Raw genomic sequence first — 24,209 nt, 5'->3', positions numbered from 1 at the left:
AGTTGCTGAAGCATACTGGTACAGAAACAGGCAGCTGGGTGATGACTGTGAAGTTGTCGTGGTGCAAACATGCCAGCAGGGGCACTGGATTGGCTCCACCACTGTGTTTGCACTGTCCCAACCTCCACACCACTATAATTCCCAGAGCGGCTTAACAATCAATTCCTCTTCACAGGGAACTCTGAGAATTCTAGATCTATGAGGGGGCAGAGGGCCTCCTAACAACTCTCAGCACCTCTTAAGAAACTACAGCTACCAGAATTCTTTGGGGGAAGCCACAACTATTTAAAGTGGTCTCATCATGCTTTAAACGTATGGTGCAAATGTCACCCAGATTTCAGTTTCCTGCATGAAGTAGCAGCTTGGACTTGATGGTTTCTGAGGCCCCTTCCAACTGTGTGGTTCCATAAAGAACAGAGGAAGGAGATCTCTGGGAGCTGGGAGAGTTGTTGGACTTTCTTCCATAATCTCGTCTCTTATTATTATTGTTATTTTAATTATACTGACAAAAACATGGGAAAACGTCCCCTTTGAATGTTTTTTTCAGAGCCTTGCCTTTTTGTCTTAAAGTTACCCATTTTATTTGGCCAAACGATAAAACCTGAGACCCAAGGGACATGAGGCTGTTGTATTTGTGCACAAAATGGCATGTTTTACAGGGCTGTTAATACACACCTTGAGTATCTTAAGGAACAAAGATTTGCTTAATGGCCTCCTAACACATTTACTGCTACACCTTCAAGGAGTTATACATAAGTCTGTTCTACTTTAAGAGTGCAGAAACAGTATGCAAGGGGGGGCACATAAGTTGTGTCATACATTAAGGTATGGTGGAGGGCACTAATTTAAGAATGAAATTTCAAAGCATTGAAACCCCCAGGTACACACTTCTGGAAATCATTTGGAGCTCATACTGTAACTGCTTACTGTGATTCATGCCCCCCTTCTCCTTCCTGCCAACATTAAACTGAGAACCAGTTTGTAGAATTGTTTCAGTGCTCAGAAGTCATAGACAAAGTCCAAATCGTAGGGATAACATTTTTGTATTTGGAAAACCCAGATTCAACTAAAAATTGCACCATTGCAATTTTTGTAATTAATAATAGAGGCGGGGTTTCCCATTTTCACCAGAACCACAGTGCATGGGGAAAGGGGGTTCAACACTTCCTTCACTATTGAATAAAGCTGCCACGGGTGCCAACTGGTATTTGATATTTTGCATCCTGGGTGACTAACCAGCATGTACTAATGTGGCTTCTCCTAAACCCACATTCTGAAGTTTGTAGGTATTCTCCCATATACAAGCACATCCCCTGAACTCCTTGAAAAAGGGTCGGAATAATCTCCATCATTGTGGTATTGTTATTCAGTGGGCATTCTGTAAATCAAAAAATAGCTGCATCAAGTAAGACAAAACCGAGAAAGGTGACAGTTTGTGTTGCATTTGTGAGTCTCTGTGTGTGGAATTTGTGTGTGTGTGTGTGTGTGTGGTGCTGGTTCTGTTGTAAGAGGTTCCATTGGTTTGTACAGCAGCGATTTTCAGGTCATTTTCAAAGTGATTCCAAGTGCATATATTTATTGTGGTGGGGGGGGGGGGACAATTACAGTGGTATTTAGAGAGTTCATTAGTGACCTCTTCTGGCTATGTGAGTGAATGGCAAGGGATGTTTCTTTAAAAAGAAGAAGCCCAAATTGTCTGGCGTGATTCTTGTGGACGTTAATACCTTGATCTCCGAGAACAACAGATTAAGCCGGAGTGACAGTGGTTGTATCTTATATTGTGTGATCCCACTTGTCTCTTCCTCAATGATTAGGAAACAAAAATAGTTTCTACTAATTCTAATGGCTACAGACCTGTCCAAGCCAACTCTTATGGCCTCGGCACAGAATGATACGTACAGTGATATATTTCACCTTTCTCTCAAGTTGCCCAAGACAGTGTTTATCCTGACAACAGGCTCTGTGAACAAGATTAGACCAAAAGTGCCTGGGACCAAGGTCACCCAATGAACTTGAATCAAGGCATCTCCAGCATATAACCCACCTTTCCTGCATGGTTCTCCCATTCTTCCCTGATATATTCTCACAACAACCCTATGAAGTAGGTTAGGCTAAGAGCCCATGACTGGCCCTAGTTCACCCAGTGAGCTTCAGTGGCTAAGTTAGAATTTGAACCCAGATTTTCCCAGTTGAACATTGCAACCACTGCACACACACCCCACTCATCCGCAAAAGGAGCATCAGATACCGCACAGCTAGATGATAGCAGACGCCGGCTTCCTCCACCTTCAGTGCGGCAGAAGAGACCTGGTGTGGCAGAACTGAACTGACAAGACCAAGGAACAAAAATGTAGCATGACAGCATCAAAGGAAGATGCCAATATCAGATCATATGGGACTAGAATTAGTAAATAATTGTCCCCTTCTGCGATATCTATGAAGTCATCAGGACTCCCAGGCAGAACCAGGACTATCACAAGGCCAGCAAGTGTGCAGACTTCAGAGGGGTGCAGGACTGACATTTGAGGGTCACAGTTTCATACAGAGTAGTATTTCTTATATATTACACAACTCTCATAATATTTAAATTTTATTTTCTATTTTGAATAATTTTATCATTTTTTAAAGTCATTCATACATTAAAAGTGTTGTCTGGAAGCAACTAGTCTCTTCATTTCGATTCAACAGACCTATAATTATTTACCTGCATCAACAGGCAAAGAATTATTGCATTGGCAAATTCTAACTATCCATGTATCAGACTTAGGCATAAACATTAAGCCACTGACTGAAAGATTCAGAGGAATGCTTTGAAACCACTGAGATATTATCTTGGTAGCATATATGATGCTTTAATGGAGATCTTTGATGACACAAGCCTAAAAAGTTTATTTGGAAATACTGAAGCTAAGATCCTTGCTGATACATTTTGTAAGTTTGTTGTGTCCCTTGTTACATGCTACCCTGAAGCTGAAACACACATAAATCAAATTAAAATATGTGGCAACAGAGCCCTGTAGCAAATGGCATGCTTGTGATTCTGCTGGCAGAAGTGTCCCACCTGCTTTAGCTGCTACAAGCAAATTCACACAAGCGTTAATTCCTGACGGAGTCAAAAGATGTGCAAACGATTTAAAAACACACAATCTATGCTCCATTATAGCACCAGGTGGCGCCAGGTAACCTGAAATTGTGAGCTTCAAGCGGCAATACGTACTAAGAGTAAATCAGGCAATTCCTCTTCTCTTCTGCCTGTGCTAGTGGTGATCTAAAACTTTTTGCAGCTCCTGGTGACTTAAAAGTCACCCAAGGACCTTTTACAATGCTACAGGCAACGTTGTAAAATAATTCTTAAGTGCATGTCTTCATCCATCCAACCTATATCCTACCTTTACATTTGCTCATTGCAGCTAACAAAATTAATTTTCCCTACAAAAATGCTGTTTTCCATATATTTTTTCTTAAAAAAACTTTATTGCAAAACAATTTACATATAACAACACAGACAAACCAAGACAATACCTCAGTGACAACTAAACATTAACTAACAACACATCGTCTAACACCACACACACCTTTGACTTCCAATTCACCTCATTGTGCTTTCTACATATTCTTAACCTTTACGCATTTCCTGTTATATCTATTACATATCCAGAAAATTTTCTACATTTATAGTTTTCCTTAATATTCAAGATTCAATCTAGACCTGTCAGATTTGCATTTTTAAAGTATTGTTTTAGATATTCTTTAAATGTTATACATTCTTTACACACTTTCTGGTTTGAGTTTCCTCTTATTCTCCCAGTCATTTTCACAAGTTCCAAATATTCTACCATCTTCACCTGCCAGTCAAGCAGTGATCTGTGGGCCTGACAAGATGTCTCGGAAGGTGTGCTGTCTCCCCGGGGCTAAGATCCAAGATGTAACTGAACGACTGCAAGGAATCATGAAACCCACTGACAAATACCCCTTCCTCTTGGTTTATGTGGGAACCAATGACACTGCAAGCAATAGCCTCCAGAAGATCAAAAGAGACTACGAGGCTCTGGGCAGGAAATTGAAGCAATTAAATGCACAAATTGTCATCTTATCTGTCCTCCCAGTTGAACGACGTGGCCCAGGGAGAGAGGGAAAAATAGTGGAAGTGAACAGCTGGCTTCGCAAATGTGTAAACAGGAACAGTTTGGATTCTTAGATCACGGACTGCAGTTTCTTGAAGATGGACTTCTGGCAAGCAATGGGCTGCACCTCACAACGGTTGGGAGGAATGTTTTTGCCAAAAATCTCAGAAACCTCATCAGGAGGGCTTTTAACTAACTAATGTGGGGGAGGGAGACAGTGCTCCTGAAGGTAGGAGTCTATCAATTGATGAAGATGATCATCCAAATGTCATAGACCAAATGGAGCATACAGCACGCAGACCTAGTGGTGGGAGGAAAAAATCCTTAAATAAGATACACGGGGGAATGATTAATGGACTTCAATGTCTGTACACTAATGCGCAAAGCATGGGAAATAAACAAGATGAGCTTGAGCTCTTGGTACAGCAAACTAAATATGACATAATAGGCATCATTGAAACCTGGTGGGATAAGTCCCATGATTGGAATGTAATAATGGAGGGATACAATCTATTTCAGAGAAACAGACCAGACAAGAAAGGAGGAGGAGTGGCGTTATATGTCAGGGATGTGTATACCTGTGAAGAGATCCAAGATTTAGAACCTCAAAGCCAAAGTGAGAGCATTTGGGTCAAAATTAAGGGAGAGAAGAATAACAGAGACCTCATTGTGGGAGTTTACTATAGATCCCCAAGCCAAACGGAGGACATAGATGATGCCTTCCTGGAACAGATGGCCAAGCATGCAAAAGGAAGGGAGATAGTAGTAATGGGGGACTTCAATTACCCGGATATTTGTTGGATGTCAAACTCAGCCAAGAGCATAAGTTCAAACAGATTCCTCACTGGCCTTGCAGACAACTTCATTGTCCAGAAAGTGGGAGAAGCAACAAGAGGAACAGCCATTTTAGATCTGGTCCTAACCAATGTTGATGACCTGGTTAGTGGGGTAGAAGTGGAAGGATCATTAGGCGCGAGTGATCATGCTCTTCTGAAGTTTACTATACAGCGGAAAGGAGCAGCCAAGCATACTAGGACTCAGTTTCTTGACTTTAAGAAAGCCGACTTCATAAAACTTAGGCGAGTGCTGAGTGAGATCCCATGGACAGTAATACTAAAAGGAAAGGGAGTTCATGATGGCTGGGAGTTTGTTAAGAGGGAGATAGTAAAAGCACAACGTCAGGCAATACCAATGAGACAGAAACATGGAAGGTGCCTAAAGAAGCCAGAGTGGCTATCTAAAGAACTTTTAACTGAGTTAAGATTTTAAAAGGATGTGTACAAAAAATGGAAAAGGGGGGAAACTACCAAAGAGGAATTCACACAAATAGCCAGCACATGTAGACACAAAGTCAGAAAAGCTAAAGCACAAAATGAACTCAGGCTTGCTAGAGAGGTTAAAAGCAACAAAAAAAGGCTTTTATGGGTATGTCCGTAGCAAAAGGAAGAACAAAGAAATAGTGGGGTCACTCAGAGGAGAAGATGGTGAAATGCAAACAGGGGACACAGAGAGGGCTGAACTCCTCAATGCCTTCTTTGCCTCAGTCTTCTCCGATAAAGAAAACAATGCCCGACCTGAAGAATTTGGAGCAAATGATTCAGCAGAGGAAACACAGCAGAGAATAACTAAGGAGATAGTACATGAATACTTGGCTAGTTTAGATGTATTCAAGTCTCCAGGGCCAGATGAACTGCATCCAAGAGTATTAAAAGAACTGGCAGATGTGATCTCAGAACCACTGGCAATCATCTTTGAGAATTCCTGGAGAACAGGCGAAGTCCCGGCAGACTGGAGGAGGGCAAATGTTGTCCCTATTTTCAAAAAGGGGGAAAGCGAGGACCCAAATAATTATCGCCCAGTCAGTCTGACATCAATACCAGGGAAGATTCTGGAGCAGATCATTAAGCAAACAGTCTGTGAGCACCTAGAAAGGAATGCTGTGATCACCAATAGTCAGCATGGATTTCTGAAAAATAAGTCATGTCAGACTAACCTGATCTCGTTTTTTGACAGAATTACAAGCCTGGTAGATGAAGGCAACGCAGTGGATGTAGCCTACCTTGATTTCAGCAAGGCATTTGACAAGGTGCCCCATGATATTCTTGTAAAGAAGCTGGTAAAATGCGGTCTTGACTATGCTACCACTCAGTGGATTTGTAACTGGCTGACTGACCGAACCCAAAGGGTGCTCATCAATGGTTCCTCTTCATCCTGAAGAAGAGTGACTAGTGGGGTGCCACAGAGTTCTGTCTTGGGCCCGGTCTTATTCAACATCTTTATCAACGACTTGGATGATGGACTCAAGGGCATCCTGATCAAATTTGCAGATGACACCAAACTGGGAGGGGTGGATAACACCCCAGAGGACAGGATCACACTTCAAAACGACCTTGACAGATTAGAGAACTGGGCAAAAACAAACAAGATGATTTTTAACAGGGAGAAATGTAACGTATTGCACTTGGGCAAAAAAAATTGGAGGCACAAATACAAGATGGGTGACACCTGGCTTGAGAGCAGTACATGTGAAAAGGATCTAGGAGTCTTGGTTGACCACAAACTTGACATGAACCAACAGTGTGACGCGGCCGCTAAAAAAGCCAATGCAATTCTGGGCTGCATCAATAGGAGTATAGCATCTAGATCAAGGGAAGTAATAGTGCCACTGTATTCTGCTCTGGTCAGACCTCACCTGGAGTATTGTGTCCAGTTCTGGGCACCACAGTTCAAGAAGGACACTGACAAACTGGAACGTGTCCAGAGGAGGGCAACCAAAATGGTCAAAGGCCTGGAAACGATGCCTTATGAGGAACGGCTAAGGGAGCTGGGCATGTTTAGCCTGGAGAAGAGGAGGTTAAGGGGTGATATGATAGTCATGTTCAAATATATAAAAGGATGTCATATAGAGGAGGGAGAAAGGTTATTTTCTGCTGCTCCAGAGAAGCGGACACGGAGCAATGGATCCAAACTACAAGAAAGAAGATTCCACCTAAACATTAGGAAGAACTTCCTGACAGTAAGAGCTGTTCAACAGTGGAATTTGCTGCCAAGGAGTGTGGTGGAGTCTCCTACTTTGGAGGTCTTTAAGCAGAGGCTTGACAGCCATATGTCAGGAGTGCTCTGATGGTGTTTCCTGCTTGGCAGGGGGTTGGACTCGATGGCCCTTGTGGTCTCTTCCAACTCTATGATTCTAAGCTTTGTGGGAATTGAGTCACATTTCCAGTTTTTTGCTACTAAAATTCTAGCCGCCGTAGTTGCACATATAAAGATGGTTCTAAAGTTTTTGGTTTTTTTTGCTGTTTTCCATATTTTGGGGGCAAGGTATGAAGCACCTACTGGACCAGCTCTGTAGTTTGGGAACTGGCGGCACTCTGATCATAGCTGTCAACGTTTCCCTTTTTTAAAGGGAAATTCCCTTATTCCAAATAGGATTCCTCGCAAGAAAAGGGAAAAGTTGACAGCTATGACTCTGATATGATGGTTCCACTCCTAACTTCATGATCAGATGGTAGAATAGTGTTGTTCAGGTTTGTGGTGCTTGTGCTATAAGGTACTGGAGGGTTTAATCTTGTGCCCTGTGCTACTGAACATCTATATGAAGTCACAGGTGAGACTGTCAGTACAGTGGTACCTTGGGTTAAGAACTTAATTCGTTCTGGAGGTCTGTTCTTAACCTGAAACTGTTCTTAACCGGAGGTACCACTTTAGCTAATGGGGCCTCCTGCCACTGCGCTGCCACTGCACAATTTCTATTCTCATCCTGAAGCAAAGTTCTTAACTCAAGGTACTATTTATGGGTTAGCGGAGTCTGCAACCTGAAGCGTCTGTAACCCTAGGTACCACTGTAGTTTGGAGTTGGGTGCCATTAATATGTTGGCGATACCTAGCTCTGTTTCTCTTTGACATCTGAATCAAATGAGGCTGTGCAGAATGTGAACCATGTTGGGTGAAGCTGGATGAGGGCCAATAAACTGACACCTGGCAAAGGAGAGACCGTGCCTTGGTGTGGAACTTAGGTAGGCGGCCTGTTCTGGATGGGGTTGCATTCCTCTTGAAGGAGGAGGCCCATAATATGGGAATGCTACTGATTCCTTCATTGTCACTGGAGGCCCAGGGGGCTTGCGTAGCTAAGTGTTCCTTTCACCATCTTCAACTGGTTATTCAGCTTCAGTGTTTCCTGGACAGGGATATTATAAAGGTGGTTTAAAAACCTGTTCCTATGCATTTATTAAATCTGCCTAACAATGGGATTTAAACTCTTCTGCTGGGGCCCTCTATGTGCAAACCCTGTGCTTTAAAAACAGGCACAAGCCGTTTTTCTTTTGTGTTAACCCACACATGTGGGTCTGTAGAAGATCAAATATAATTCATATATCTTCTTACTAATACCCATCAGTCTGCTGCTCTGACTCATTGTTTAACCTGCCCTGCTGATGTTGTTTTACCTACAAATGCATTGTCTTCTGTTTTAATGTAGGCTAACCTTGGCATTGCTCACTCGATGAAGGGCGGGCTAGAAATCCTTCTAATAAAGAAATACTCTAAGACAGCAGGTCAAACATCTCCCTTCTTTACTTTACAGGCCTTATGAAAGGCGAATAGCACAAGATTGGAGCTGGAGAAACTCATTGCAACATGCTTATAGTCTCACTTCCTGCATATTTTCCACTCTCTGTTTTCTTTCTGATGGGGTTGTGCACTCTAGTCCAAGCATGGCATCCTGATTAGAGATTTGGAATCAAATCCTGTAGCTATTCTGCCCTTTTGTTTGAAAGTGCAACAGACACAGGACAGGGTTGCTAGCAAGGGGGAGGAAACCTCAGGCCCATGTTGCTTCAGTGACTAAAATATCTATTCACAACTATGACTTTTCCTAGACGGGGATAGCCTGGTCACAATTATCCATGCTTTGTTAACTGGTTGCCAGTTTTGTTCTGGACCCGATTCAAGTACCTTCTGGACCAAATTAGAAATGAGTTGGGCCTCAAATATCTGAAAGAAAGCCTCTTCCTTTACCAACCTGCCCATACATTTAGATCAGCAGAGGAACCCTGCTTACGGGCCTGCCTCAAGTGAGATCTGTGGTACCTAGGTGCCCTGAAGGGTCTTCTCAGTGGGAGCCCCTCACTTATGGAATAACCTCTCCACTGAGGCGTGTCATTTCATTGATGTGTGTGGCATTGATGAGTGAAGACTCGCCTTCTTTGTTTTATTCCCTTCCTGCTGCCATGTAGATTTCCACTGAGATTTGTTATGGTAATTCATTATTTCTTTAAGCTTTTAAAACATCACAAATTATGGTTTTAATGCGTATGCAGTCCTGTCCCAGGACAATTTGGTGAAGGGTGAGATAAACATACTTGAAACAGGCATACACAGTTGGTCATGTTAGTTTGGATTCCTTCTTGGCAGTTTTAAAAGAACCAATTCAAAGGACTGATGCACACTTTTAAAGCTCTAAACCCCACTGGAAACAAGTACCTTTTTACTACGGCCTTTGACTCCCGAGATAGTATATATTTTAGGACCACCTTCTTCTTTGGTTTGTAAATTGTTTTAACCAATTACTTTTATGCTGGTGTATTCTGCTCAGGGACCTCCTGGTGAAGGACAGGTAAGAAATCAAATAAATAGCAACAGCACCTGAAGGAGCTCCACCTTCCATGACCACCTCTCTGTGCTCATAGTTCATCTCCCCAGTGGCTGGGGAGGCCCAGCCAGATGGGCGGGGTATAAATAATAAATTATTATTATTATTATTGTTGATGGCCTTCTTCAAGTGCCTCCGTAGAGAAGAGCCATTTTGAACTCAGCTACCAAGGGACTTGCTCCAAGCCGCTTGCCTGATGGCACTTTCATTTTGGTGCTAGATGAAAATATTCTCATTTGTTTTACTTTCAATACTTCATAAATAGCTCAGGCAGCTTTTGATGTACCTTTAAGTATTCTTGACTGCTCTTTCATCCGCCAACTCATAGTCTGTTTGCAATTTTATGGATTTGTACATTTTGGGGAGATGGGAACCTTGTAACCAGCTGGAATCAAAGTTGAAAAGCAATAAATAAAAATAAATGGACAGGTGGGGGGGGGGGGGACGACGACAAACATGACAGCTTTCTCCAGAGACCACAACAGTGTCATTTCTTCCTGACTGGATCTATAAATGCCGAGTTCACATGATTACCTATGAGCATGTGAGCACATATAATCTGTAATTTTAACATATAATTTTATTAGGATTATTTGTGTTATATTCATATTTATTACATTACTTTATTTTTAATGATTGGTACTACCAGTTTTTTTGAATGAGTATTTTAGATTGCTTTATGTTAACCACTTGGTAGAGCAGTAGTCTTCAACCTTTTGAGACCTAGATGCACATCTGGAGACCCATTTCTTAACACACCCTCCCCCGTATTTGTATGGTAGCAGTGTTGCTGTTGTGAACAGCTTCAGATCAGGCAAATGACCCAGCAGAGTGGCTACTGACCCACAAGTTGAAAATCAGTGACTTACTATATTTTTTACTGAAGTAGTAGTACGGTAAGCCTGTAATTTACAGGAGGTTACATTCTGGAGCTTGCACCAAAAGTAAAATTTGTGTATTTGGTTCAGTGGTGGGTGGGATGGCCAAAGCCATTTTTCCTGGAGCCCCACCCCCTTTACATTTTAAATACCGTAAATACATTTTTGCCACACCCACAAAGCTGAATGTGCACCAAGTTAAATGCACTTAAGTTAGAATCAGAGTTGGAAGGCACCTGGAAGGGAATCCTGCCCACAGCCATTCCTGGGTGGGCTCAAACCACCAACCTTCTGGAAAACCACCAGTTGCAATGACCTATTGCATCACGAGGCTTCCTTACTGTATATAAATCTTGCCAAGTAACATAAGTAATGGGTGGGATTCAATTAAGCTGTACTCATGGCTAATTAATGGGCATGGCTAATCTTAGTAAGTCTAGGTAAAGGGGCCCCTGACCATTAGGTCTAGTCTTGGCCGACTCTGGAGTTGCGGCACTCATCTCGCTTTATTGACCGAGGGAGCCGGCATACAGCTTCCGGGTCATGTGGCCAGCATGACTAAGCCGCTTCTGGCGAACCAGAGCAGTGCACGGAAACACCGTTTACCTTCCCACCGGAGTGGTACCTATTTATCTACTTGCACTTTGACGTGCTTTCGAACTGCTAGGTTGGCAGAAGCAGGGACCGAGCAACGGGAGCTCACCCCGTCGCAGGGATTCAAACCGCCAACCTTCTGATTGGCAAGCCCTAGGCTCTGTGGTTTAACCCACAGCGCCACCCGTGTCCCCTTTGTAAGTCTACTCTTGAGTAAAACTTAGCTGAATATCACCCAATATGCCCCACAAGGGCACTGTGGTCTGCTCACATTGACAGATGATTGCACGAAGTAGCCTAAGATTGCTTAAAGGGCACATTGGCTCTCAGTGGACTTACTTGTGAGTAAACATACCTCAGCTCATGCTGCCCAACTCTGATGCACACACTTTGCCATTTATTTGCTTTCACATTGCAATATATTTTCCCTTCCTGTCTTTGGTAATCTTTTTTTTATTATTATCTGTAGACCAATTGCTTTCTGTTGGAAAGGGAGAGCTCTTCGTTTCTCTTTTGCCAGCTTCCTTGCCGTTCTCTCCTTAGCGACAGTCTACCACTGGGAAATCAGAGTCAAGACAAACAAAGGAGCATTTATCCGGGATTTTCTTCCAGCCCTCCTTCCCCGCAGCATCTCCCTTTAGCTTGCTTCAACATTTGAAAAGACACAACAGGCAAGGAGGCAAGAAAAAGAAGCAAACAAATAAGGTATGTCTCTTCCCTGCCCCATGCAAATGATCCTAATTAATTAGTTTTCTCTGGGTTGGTTCTAAGAGCTAAAACTAAAGCCACGTGCGTTGAACCCAGGCAAGCGGAAAACAGCCCGAGAAGGTGGAGGTGACCTGCACCTCAGAAGGTGGTGGATATGAAGAGGTATTAATTTGCTTAACAGCCTTGACTAAGTAGCTGAGGAAAGGCAATCTCTTTTCTTTGTTATGAATCCAAGAGAGAGATCTTAAAAATACAGGGTATCCAATACTACAGAGCAGTGCTGGAAAAATTAAATTTTGATGTGTTTAATATAGTGAATGTCAGCAACAAATGCATTCATTGAACTAGAATATCTGAAAATTATATGTATCGCCCTTCCTTCCAGTTTGCCAAGACAGACAGTACCACTGTGTGATGGTGAGCAGAGCAGAGAATCCACCAAGAAGGGATTCCATGAATTGACTCTTTGTGAAGACAGACCATCAATTCCATGATTCTTTAGAGGCACTAGGGTTGTTGTTGTTGTTTTACATTAAACCCCCATTTAATTTCTCCAAAGAAACCAGAATGTACATGGATATTCATATTTGTCATCTTCATACCCATTCTTCGCTCCAGAATAATAATTTCCAGCACTGCTCTGTAGTATTGCATACCCTGTATTAGACGGGAGGGGGGGAGGGAGAGGGGGAGAGAGAGAGACAGCTTGCCTGCTTGAACCACAGCAGTACCAAAAATGATTAGCACACCTTTCTGATTCCAAGAAAACAGATGGGTGTAATTCACAACACCTCACTTACTAGAGAAGCCTGAAAATAAGACACAAGTGACAAGATGTGCACTTCAGCATTGTCAATGGACTTCCATAGTAGCTAGAACATGGTTATTTGGTCCACACAGTCCAAGGCGCCTTTATTACTGGGAAATAGAACCTTTTTGACATGAAACAGTTAAAACTCAGGATATAAAATACACCTCTGAACACAGACCAGTACTCCAGCAGAGGGAGACAAGGGAGCTTGGGCAGTAAGATGGGAGGCAAAATACACTGGAAAAATAGAGGGCAGTTTTCCATTGTCCAAATTCACACAATTAAGGAATTTACAGGTAAGTTGGATTCTTCTCCTAAAACTTTTTCTTGTTCTTCTGTTACTTTGCAGCCATTTCTTATCAGGGTCATTCTCCATGTCTGTTTCTCATGCTTTTATCTATCACCACAATCCATTTGCACATTAATCTTGAGATTTAAAAAAATATTTCCTAAAACTACATATTTAAATACATTAATAAATGTGTTAACTCAAAGCATATATTCAGATCTCTCTTTTGAAACATTTAAAATGCTGAGAATGTGTAACAAAGGGCAAAATCTGTTAAGACTGCCTATCTTAGATTATGTGCACATCTGATATGAGAAATTAGGTTGCTTTTGTACAGGATCAAATTCTTCTAACAGATAGAGTCTAACCTTGAACAGAAAGGAGCCTTGAAAACACTGCACAGGGAGTATGTTTTTGAAGACATCATTTGGGTAGTGTATCATCCATCACACTCAGCAATTTAAAGCAGTAGTGTTGTACCTTGGTTGATGAAAGCCTTGCAAGTCAAACGTTTTGGCTTCTGAATGCCACAAACCCGGGAGTGAGTGTTCCAGTTTGCGAATGTTCTTTGGAACCCAAACATCCAAAGCAGCTTCCGCTTGGCTGAAGGAGCATCCTGCAGCCAACTGGAAGCAGTGCCTTGGTTTCCGAACATTGTGGAAGTTGAACAGACTTCCGGAACGGATTCTGTTCGACTTCTGAGGTACCAATGTGGTGTCAATTAATGCTCCCTTAATAAATTTATAGTACAAACCATATCATATTGTTTACAGCAGGCATCGCCAAACTCGGCCCTCCAGAAGTTTTGGGACTACAATTCCCATCATCCCTGACCACTGGTCCTGTTAGCTAGAGATGATGGGAGTTGTAGTCCCAAAAATATCTGAAGGGCCAAGTTTGGGGATGCCTGGTTTAGAGCATAAAAACAATAGGTCCTCTGCACAAACACTTTCACCTCAGGCCTCAGAAAATATGCTGGGATACCAAAAGGTAAGGTCAGCAGTAAACACTTCAATATCTTATTTGGGACCTTATTTGGTACATTATTTGGACTTTACTCTAAGTACATCAAAAAGCCTCCTTAGTTCTAATCCACACAATAGCTGAGGACACATTTTAGGATTTACTGTTTTTTAAAACTGGCAACACCATGCCATCACCATCTTAAATACTGTAAACGATACAAAAATAAATACACTTGGAACATAGACAAGATTTACTTATCGTGTTGACTGAGGGATCAAAGTGCTGGAGAGACCCTGAGGTACATCTATACCATTGGGGATAGCTACAATGGCTTTAAAAGTTTCTATCTGGTTCAAATCCTGTGCTGGGGATCAACCTGGAAACAGGAGGGCTGACTAGCAGCTCAGGAATATTGGCCTCTGCACAACACAGTGGCCTGCATAGCTCTGTTAAATCCCATTGCTATGGTTAAAGTTATTTTTTAAAACACCCTTTGCTTCTGGCAGATGTGACAATCTGGGTCAGAATGAGAACCTGGAATGCTCTAGCAATGATTTGTGCCTTAGCAACACATTTTCCAATTTCATCATCTGTTTGTGCAAGTCTCAGAACATTTCCTGAAACAACCTGCTGAAAATGTCACTTCAATTTAACATGTTCACATAATTTCACTTTTTTTTCCTGCTAGACTTAATCTACAGGAGGGCGTGTGTGTGGTTCTACCAAACACCTTGCAAAGACCATAACAACATTGTGGAATTGCTAATTCCAGGACTCTGGATGAGATACTTCTAGGAAGAAAGGTCCACCCACTTCAGTTCTCTTTGTGTTTCCAATCTTAAATTCAGTTCTTTACATTTTTGCAGAAAATTAACCAGCATTTAAATGTGAATTTCTCCTAGTTTTTGTATGCCATTTTCACAAATGCGCCCATTTCTGCGAGCAATTTTCCCTAGTATGCATTTCTGTATGTTATTTTCACTAATATATGCATTCGTATGCACACATTCCCCTAGCATATGCCTATTTGCGAACATTGCTTAGGGAACTGCGTTGCGAACTTTGGGAAAGTGTGAATTTCGTAGGATGACTGTGCTTCAGTTCTCATATTCTTTTAGAAAGCGACAATTTGGTAAGATTTGGCTTTAAATGCAAATGGAATCAAACTTCTCCTATCCATGGATAGTGGAAAAACAGGGCTAAAGGGATGAATTTGATAAATAGACTGATTTTATGTCGGCACCCAGCTAAGCGCCTTTTCTTTTCTCTCGCTAGCACTATTCGCAAACTCTTGCCAAGATAGTACAAAAATGACGATGCTCTCCATTCTTCTGTTTCTGAGCTTTCTGCTTGGGACCAACCCAGCACCATCTGGCCGCCTCTCCTGTTACAGGAAAATATTAAAAGACCACAACTGTCACAGAGTCCCAGAGGGAGTGGCCAGTCTTCGACCAATTGATGGTCTTCTTCAAGATCACTTCTGGGAGGGAAAGGGCTGTGAGATGGTCTGCTATTGTAATTTTAATGAATTGCTCTGCTGCCCAAAGTAAGTAACTTTGACTCTTGCTTTCTTTTCTTTGCAAGGAGAGATACTAATAATAATAATTTATTATTTATACCCCACCCATCTGGCTGGGTATCCCCAGCCACTCTGGGCGGCTTTCAACAAAATATAAAAATACAGTTGTCCGTCAAACATTAAAAGCCTCCCTAAACAGGGCTGCCTTCAAATGTCTTCTTAAAGTCTAGTAGTTGTTGTTCTCTTTGACATCTGGTGGGAGGGCATTCCACAGGGCCGGTGCCACTACCAAGAAGGCCCTCTGCTGGGTGACCTTGGGCTAGTCACACTTCTTTGAAGTCTCTCAGCCCCACTCACCTCACAGAATGTTTGTTGTGGGGGAGGAAGGGAAAGGAGAATGTTAGCCGCTTTCAGACTCCTTTGGGTAGTGATAAAGCAGGATATAAAATCCAAACTCTTCTTCCTCTTCTTCCCTGTAACTTGGCTTCTTGCAGGGAGGGAACCGCCATTAGGCCCTCAGCGCTGGACCTCAGTGTCCGGGCTGAACGATGGGGGTTGAGACGCTCCTTCAGGTATACAGGACTGAGGCCGTTTAGGGCTTTAAAGGTCAGCACCCACATTTTGAATTGTGCTTAGAAACGTACTGGGAGCAAATGTAGGTCTTTCAAGACCGGTGTTATGTGGTCTCAGCGGCTGCTCCCAAGTCACCATTCTAGCTGCCACATTCTGGATTAGTTGTAGTTTCCGGGTCACCTTCAAAGGTAGCCCCACATAGAGCACACTGTAGTACTCCAAGCGAGAGATAACTAAAGCATGCACCACTCTGGTGAGGCAGTCAAACAAAACTAAAGTGTATAGTTATACACGTTTAATGATGTGCACCAAGTCCCACTGAACTCAATGGGTCTTACTTGTGACTTGATATGCATAGGATTGCATAGAGAGCCAGCGTGGTGTAGTGGTTAAGAGCAGTAGACTCGTAATCTGGTGAACCAGGTTTGATTCCCCGCTCCTCCACATGCAGCTGCTGGGTGACCTTGGGCTAGTCACACTTCTCTGAAGTCTCTCAGCCCCACTCACCTCACAGAGTGTTTGTTGTGGGGGAGGAAGGAAAAGGATGATGTTAGCCGCTTTGAGACTCCTTCAGGTAGTGATAAAGCGGGATATCAAATCCAAACGCTGCTGCAGCTTCACTGAAATCAAAAGCAGAAAAACCCTCCATCTATTATTACCTAACATCCCAAATGATAACAAGACAAATGAGCCCGTTTCAAAGCTTCAGTACCAAAATATGACATAGGAGTGCAATGGTCCGAAGGCAATGCACAGGGATCTTGCCGATACTAAGCAACATTGGTCAGAACCTGGATGCACACTGTCTGAGGGAGGCACTGTAGCTCAGTGGTCAAGCATCTGCTTTGCATGCAAAAGGTCCCCAGGTCAATGCTCAGTGACTTCAGGTAGGGCTGGGAATATTCCCTGCCTGAAACCAGAGACATTGCCAGTCTGTGTAGACAATATGGAAGTAGATGGACCAATGGTCTGACTTGGTATGTCAAGTTTCATGGTGGGTCATTCTTAATTTTATTTTTATTTATTAGATTTATATACCGCACTTCGTCGTAAGATCCCAGGGTGGATTCTGACTTCTGTTTAAGACACCACCACTCTTTTTCCTTACCTAATAAACATTCAGATATTTTGGACCTAAGGCTAGCTAACAATATGTAAGCCCACTTAAGTCTTTGGTGTAACACAAACTATAGGACATAGGGCCACTGATCCAATAGGTGTGTCCACTTGTTCATTGCGGAATCTGAGGTAGAAACGGTCATTCTGAGGACAGCACTGGTTATTACAAGAGCACCTCTGTTGCTGCTAATTTCAAAGATGAGCAGCATAGACAAGAGGGACAAAGGGAGGGGTGGTATTTTGGAGGTAGCAGTGTGTGTACTGATGTGGTGGCAGTATGGTAACTGGAACACACAACCATGAAATCAGGTTATTTGGAATAAGCAACAGGTAGGTCAAGTGCAAGTAGATAAATAGGTACCGCTCTGGCGGGAAGGTAAACGGCGTTTCTGTGCGCTGCTCTGGTTCGCCAGAAGCGGCTTAGTCATTCTGGCCACATGACCCGGAAACTGTACGCAGGCTCCCTCGGCCAGTAAAGCGAGATGAGCGCCGCAACCCCAGAGTCAGTCACGACTGGGCCTAATGGTCGGGGGTCCCTTTACCTTTACCTTAGGTTCAGGAGCTAGATGCTTCACATTTTCCCTTCTCCAGTAGTTCCTTTCAACCCTATTCTGTTTATCTGGCAGAAAGCCCAACATAACCATGCAGAACACTGTGCTGTTGGGGAGGAAAGTAAATGGGCTTGATATTTAGAAATTGGTCAATAACCCTCATTTCCAGAGACATTAGGAATTCAGATAAACTGAGCTCTTTAAGCTCTATCCAATTCAGGGATGTGGAGCCTGTGGCTGTCCAGCTGTTGTTGGACTACAACCCTCATCAGCCACCTGCCAGCATGGTCAATTAATAAGTATGATGGGAATTGCTATCCTGCAAAATCTGGGGGGCCACAATTTTTACATCTCGGTGTAATTCATAGGCCATAGAGAGAGAGTGGCCAATATAACTAAGCATAATTGGTATACAAACAAAGAACAAAAAATGGTTTGCAATAAAAAAGGAAAAAAGAACTTAGCATTGTTCTTTTAATGAAACAATTGTTTGAATACTAATGGAGCTTATTCTGAAGCACCACTGCTTTTAACGGGGCAGTTTTAAGTAAGTATATTTTAGGAGCCATATATTATTAAAACCTCACATGTGGTCCTGAGCCTTTTAACCTAAAGTTCAGGTAGAAGCCTGGGTAGATTTGCATTTAATGAAATGATTTGCCTCGTTTCAGTAGGGAAATTGAAAGACCACCTGGAAACTTCAATTGGTCCAAAATGTGGCTGCCTGATTATTATGTCACCTCTCTCTTCTAAGATCTGCATTGCTTTCTTACTCATTTCCTGACTCAAGTATGGATTCTAACCTTTAAATCCCTAAATGGCTTAAAGTCGGGTTACCTACTCCCACATGAGTCTGGCCAGAAGTTAAGGCCAGAATCAGAAGCTCATTCCTTCTTTACATGGAATTAGACTAGTAGGAGGAACTCAAGACAGAGCTTTCTAAACGGAATCATCACTGAATTGTGGAAATACACTCCCTATGGAGACCTACCAAGCCCCTTCCCTTTTAGTCTTCAGACAGTTGCTGAGAATTTTTATTATTATTATTTCCAGCTTCGTTTTTACATTTAGTTGCCTGTTTCTAATTTGATTGCTGGCTTTATAAAGTGCCTGCTTTTATGGTTGTTTGGTCTGTCTTTCATTTATTGTGTTTTCATAATTCTTGCAAGCCACTTTGCATATTTAAGAAACACAAGAAGAATTAAAGTATAATACCTATAATATACTTCCCGTTTTGAATTTCTGCCAATTTCTTTCAGGGGTATCTTTTTTGGGCCAAAAATATCATTTGTGATTCCCTGCAACAAGCCATGAAGAAATATTGTGTTTGAGAAAGGACGGCAAATGCAGGACTTTGTTCATGAAGACTGGAATAAAGCTTATGTGGTCATCAGGTCTAAAGAAGATGGACTTTGAATGCAATACGGAAGCTACTATAGCCACCATGTTTTAGGCATTCAATGTTTTGTTTAAACAAGACTAACAGCCCCACCATGTTTACCATTCATTGAATGAGTATTACCTCCAAGGAAGTAGACTTGGAAGGAAGGAAGTAGGGATTGTAAAATTAAAGTTAATAAAACCCCATATGTAGCAGAGCTCTCAAATCTAATTTGGTGGTGATGTTGGTGTTCGTTCACCTCACCTTAGTAACATACCATAGAAGATACACTTCTTCTCAGGGCTGCTTGAGTGGGATTGTCTTAATTACAAAGACTAAATTAACTAAGACTTATCTAAAGTGTTTCATATGACCGTTTTCTTTAATTCTTGGTGTTTTAACTATTTGTATGCAACTTGAAGCATCAGTTGTTACACAATTAAAGCAAGATTTAATTCTCAATTCTCTCATTTAATAGACTAAGCCACTGAACTACAAGCATATTTAATCCCATCATACTACTTTTTAAGGCGTTTAATGGTCATTTAAAGTGATGTAGTTTCCATTGAAACAGCTACTGCACACTTCACAGAAACTGTAGGCACATTTGCTAAGCTAAGCAGGGTCTTACATGGTTTCAAATTGGATGGGGGACCGCGTGTTGAGATGCCTGCATTGCAGGGGAATGACTGGGTGACCCTCAGGGGGTCTCTTCCAGCTCTACAATTATGATTATGTTATCTGCCCTGTAGCCCTTTGATGGCAATTCTTTACATTTTGGTTTCCCCATGCCCTCTCTCCCTGTCTCTTGCCATCTCTCTGAAGATGGGGCTGTTGCGACTAGTGGGACTTTACAAGCTTCTCCATACATTTCAGTTATAAAATTCTAAAGACACCTTTACGCTTTTATGTGGTTAAGGAGACACAGCTGCTATAAAAACAGACTTACAATCGAACAGCAGCTGATCACGCATGGTCTTGAATCAAAGCTCCATGAACGCAAGACAACTTCAGCTGGTTTAGACCAGGCCACGTCTGGGAAAAATACATGACATTAATAACTTTAAATGCTTCTCATCTTTAAAGGAGCATACAGAGAAATGAGTGCAGATATGCAAATTCATTTTTAAGCAAAATAAAATAGGGCAACGTGTTTTTCTTTTTCAGTTTAAGTCCCATTTAATGTTCCTTCCTGCAGGGGGATTTTGGGTAAGTGTTCAGTGTTTATTACAGGATGGGGGGGGCGGGGTGTGTGTATGACTGCGACAGGGGTTAAGCATTTCTTTCCTTCCCAACACTCCATCCCCCCCCCGCCCGAAACTGCTTTTCTTTTCAGAAAAATGGCACCAGTGTTCCATTACATGCATTTATTTGCATGTAAAGCCAATTAGATTTACTGCTCGCAACTCTTTGCAGTGTGCATTTTGCATGACATTGGCCATCAACACCCAGCCAGCGACAGAAGTATTTGGATATGTAGAACAGGGCATGGGCAGACCTCTTCTGCTTTATCAGCAATTCGCATTCCAAGTACAGGATAAAAGAGAAGAAATTCTGTGCTACTGTGGAAGCACTAACAAACACAAAGCCTTCTTTGTGGAAATGATAAAAGGGTCGATAAAAAGTGCCTGGAGAGGAAAAAAAAGGAAAAGGAAAAGCAACAGATACATTTGACAACAGGAAGCATAAAATATTTTTCATTGATCTATGAAAACTCCTGAAGCTTCCAAATCTGTTTCACCTAAAAACTGCCAGGAAATACAATATAAACTATTAACAGGGCTAGCCTGCACTAAAGGCACATTGAATAACTCATAATCTGTTATGGATTCTGCCCATTAAGGTATTTAAATGCTGCTGGCATGTGTTTTATTTTTGCATAGTAAGTACAATGAGAGGAGACTAATCTTACCATCTTCAGCTCTTAAATTTTTAGTTTTCATTGTTCTAGGTAGCCCATTAGTAAAATTATTTGATACTTACCGTATGTACCAGGGGACAATCCAACAATTTTGACACTGCTTAAGAATGAGTCAGTAAGCCGCACTGAACAGAGAGGGCCATACTTCAGAGTATACATAGAATTGCATTTTACATTTCACTGTTAGTGGGGCATGCCTGCACAACTTGTGACAGTCTGAGCTGATTGTTATCTCCTTAGCGCCAGCCATGATTTGTTGTCTAATTCAGTGTTTTTCAACCTTTTTTGGGCAAAGGCACACTTGTTTCATGAAAAAAATCACGAGGCACACCACTACTGTGTGCAGAGAGGGAGATGTCAGAGCCCCGCTGCTCTCTATGGGGAATTGGATGAGAGCGGACAGGCGGTCCGCTCTCGTCCGATCCCATCCGATCTGATCCCCACCCAGGATGGATGGAAAATAGGGTGTACACAGTCCGGCGTCCGCCTAGTGGGCGAAAATTTGACTTTTTTTTTTAATCTTTCGAATTTTTCAATTTTTCCCATGGCACAACAGGCAACATCTCGTGGCACACTAGTGTGCCGCGGAACAGTGGTTGAAAAACACTGGTCTAATTGGGAAGAAAGGTTGAAAAAAAATGGGTATGTTTACTATGGAGAAATAAAAGCTTGGGGTGGAAAAGCACAGAAATGCAATTTCCAAATATTTAAAAGGCTCTTGGGTAGAAGAAAAATTGCTCAATCCTACTCCTGAGATAGGAGCAAGAAAAATGTTTCAGCTACCAGAAAATTAATGATAAAACACTGCGAAACTGTCCAAACGTTTAAGGGAAGCAAATAAATAAGCTGCCTGTGGCTGTTGTGGCTTATCTTTTGCAGTATTTAATTAGAAGCTAGATAGGCAGCTTTCTTAGAGCAGCGAGGGGCGGGGATTTAAGCCATTCATTCAACAGTGTGCACACCTAGCTCAATATGATAATTGTGTTTTGCATTCATCTTACATTTTTCAATCTCAAGAGCCAATCAAAGTACTCTCAACAAAGGCTAACGCTACTGTTAAACAAGGAAGGATTAACTTCGTAAGTGTTAAGCCAACTCTGTTTCTAGCAACACAAGAGTATTATCCTCTGGTACCACCACTACATATTGAAGTATTTCACAAAACAAATACTGCCTATGCAGTAAATACCTTAAAATTTATTTATAGGCAGCTCCTTTTCCCCCATTTGTAATAATGATTTGTGTATGGTCAGTTCAAAAAGAAGGTAATGCTTGCCTACATACCAAGACTGATTTAAATATCACTTTGAGCACTCATATAGTCCTTTTCCCCCTAAATGCTCATTTGTCCTTCTCGAACGAGACTTTTGGCACCAGTCCATCTCTGCAGTCTGAGGTCATATTGAATGCTGTGCCTATTATGTCTGTGATTGCTCTGAATTTTGTATTATCTACAGTCTTCTGTCTAATCATGACATTGAACAGTACAGTGTAAGGACACTAGTATCTCTCCTTGAGAAAGTTTAATACCACCATCACATACTTGTCCAAAGGATCTTATTAACTGTATTGCTTTTTTGCAGCTGAATCGAGCAGTTCTTATTGAAGAGATTATTTAGGTATGCATAGAGTCAGAGGCCATAGGAACAAACACACCTGTATAGTAATCAGCTATATTTAGGTTTCTCACATGGGGGGCTGGAAGGCTATTATAGGAAGTCACCCCACCAAAAAGTTATGGTTACGCTACATGTTCACTCATAAGCCAGTCCCTGTAAATTCAAGGGGACTTGCTCCAAGCGTGTGTATAGGATTGCAGCCTAACTTTGGTAATCTATTCCTTTTGGCAATGTTTCCGCACTATTCTGCTTCTGATCCAAAAGCATGCAAAAGGGCAGGAAAAGGCTTATAGGTTTTTATCTTCCAGGTGCCTCTATGTGGGTTGCTGCAATTGGTATTCAGCCGTAAGGCAAAGATTTCACATGACGGCGAACACTACAGTACAACTTTTTTTATAACTACATGCAATTCAACCAGGGTTTCTAACTTTCTACAGCTTTGCCTTTTCTGTCAGTGGGATCCATTCCTAAATTCTAAGAAAATGTTACGTAACAGCACAATGTTGGAGAAACTCTTGGCCATTAACTGCTGGCTTTAATTTCAAAAAACAAGCTTTATACTCACAATCAGACGGTAGAAGATGACAGTGTTAGAACTTCAGCCTCACAGCAATCCTATGCATACAGTCGTACCTTGGTTTTCGAACAGCTTAGTTCTTGAACGTTTTGGCTTCCGAACACCACAAACCTGGAAGTGACTGTTCTGGTTGACGAACTATTTTTGGAAGTTGAATGTCCAACGAGGCTTCCGATTGGCTGCAGGAGCTTCCTGTGGCCAAACAGAAGCCACACTTTGGTTTCCAAACGTTTTGGAAGTCGAACGGACTTCCGGAATGGATTCCATCCGACTTCCAAGGTACAACTGTACTTTCCTGGAAACAAGCCCTACTTAACACAGTGGAACATATTACGGAGTAAACACGCGTAGATTTGTGCTGCATTTAAAATATAGATTTCGGTTGCTTTTCTAGTCACAATTTCAAACCCAAGTTCTCAAATTGTCAAACACTGGTTGGGGTTTCAAATAAAACAGGATCTTTAGGTATCACTTACCTTTTGCAGGCTGCATCTTGTCTGAACTGGGAGTGACAAAACATCAAATGTGACTTTCAGTACAGGTGATGGCCTTGAGAACAGCAGGTGGTTTGAAGATAGCATGTAGGGTTGGGCTTACTCATATTGTGCACTGGCACAGAAGATAGGAAAAGAATATGCTACACAGCAGGGCCCAAGACCAGGAAACAAGAGAGTACATTGGGCTGCACACTTGAAGCTGCGTTTACAAAGACCCACTTCTACTGTGTATCCAATTATCACAGTTAGTTTCTAGGACACCAATCACCTGTCATGGCTCTATCTAGAAGAAGCTTGATCCCAGCTATTTTAACTGGCAACTGGAGCATCTGCAACCCAGATGCTGTATATTCACCCCCTCATCCTAAACAGAAAAGCAGATCAACTTGGAAATTGCTCGTTGGACCCATGTGACAGTCCACCTATAGTGCT

General features: G+C 42.1%; 1 protein-coding gene across 5 annotated transcripts in view; it reads left to right on the top strand.

Moving 5' to 3' along the window:
• SCRG1 (stimulator of chondrogenesis 1) overlaps positions 1–19,625 on the top strand; it is a 93,620-nt gene extending 73,995 nt beyond the window's left edge. For all 5 annotated transcript variants that reach the window (XM_082237314.1, XM_082237313.1, XM_082237312.1 and 2 more), the window contains 3 exons: positions 11,739–11,951; positions 15,296–15,566; positions 19,042–19,625. In XM_082237314.1, the coding sequence (XP_082093440.1) occupies positions 15,331–15,566; positions 19,042–19,096 (291 nt within the window). In that variant the 5' untranslated portion in view covers positions 11,739–11,951; positions 15,296–15,330 and the 3' untranslated portion in view covers positions 19,097–19,625. The remainder of the gene's footprint in view (positions 1–11,738; positions 11,952–15,295; positions 15,567–19,041) is intronic.
• The last annotated feature ends 4,584 nt before the right edge of the window (positions 19,626–24,209 follow it).

The sequence above is a fragment of the Podarcis vaucheri genome (genome assembly GCF_965113315.1).
Source record: "Podarcis vaucheri genome assembly, chromosome: 9".
Classification (NCBI taxonomy): Eukaryota; Metazoa; Chordata; class Lepidosauria; order Squamata; family Lacertidae; genus Podarcis; species Podarcis vaucheri.
Note: the sequence above shows the minus strand (reverse complement) of the source record. Positions and strands in the feature narration are given on the sequence as shown.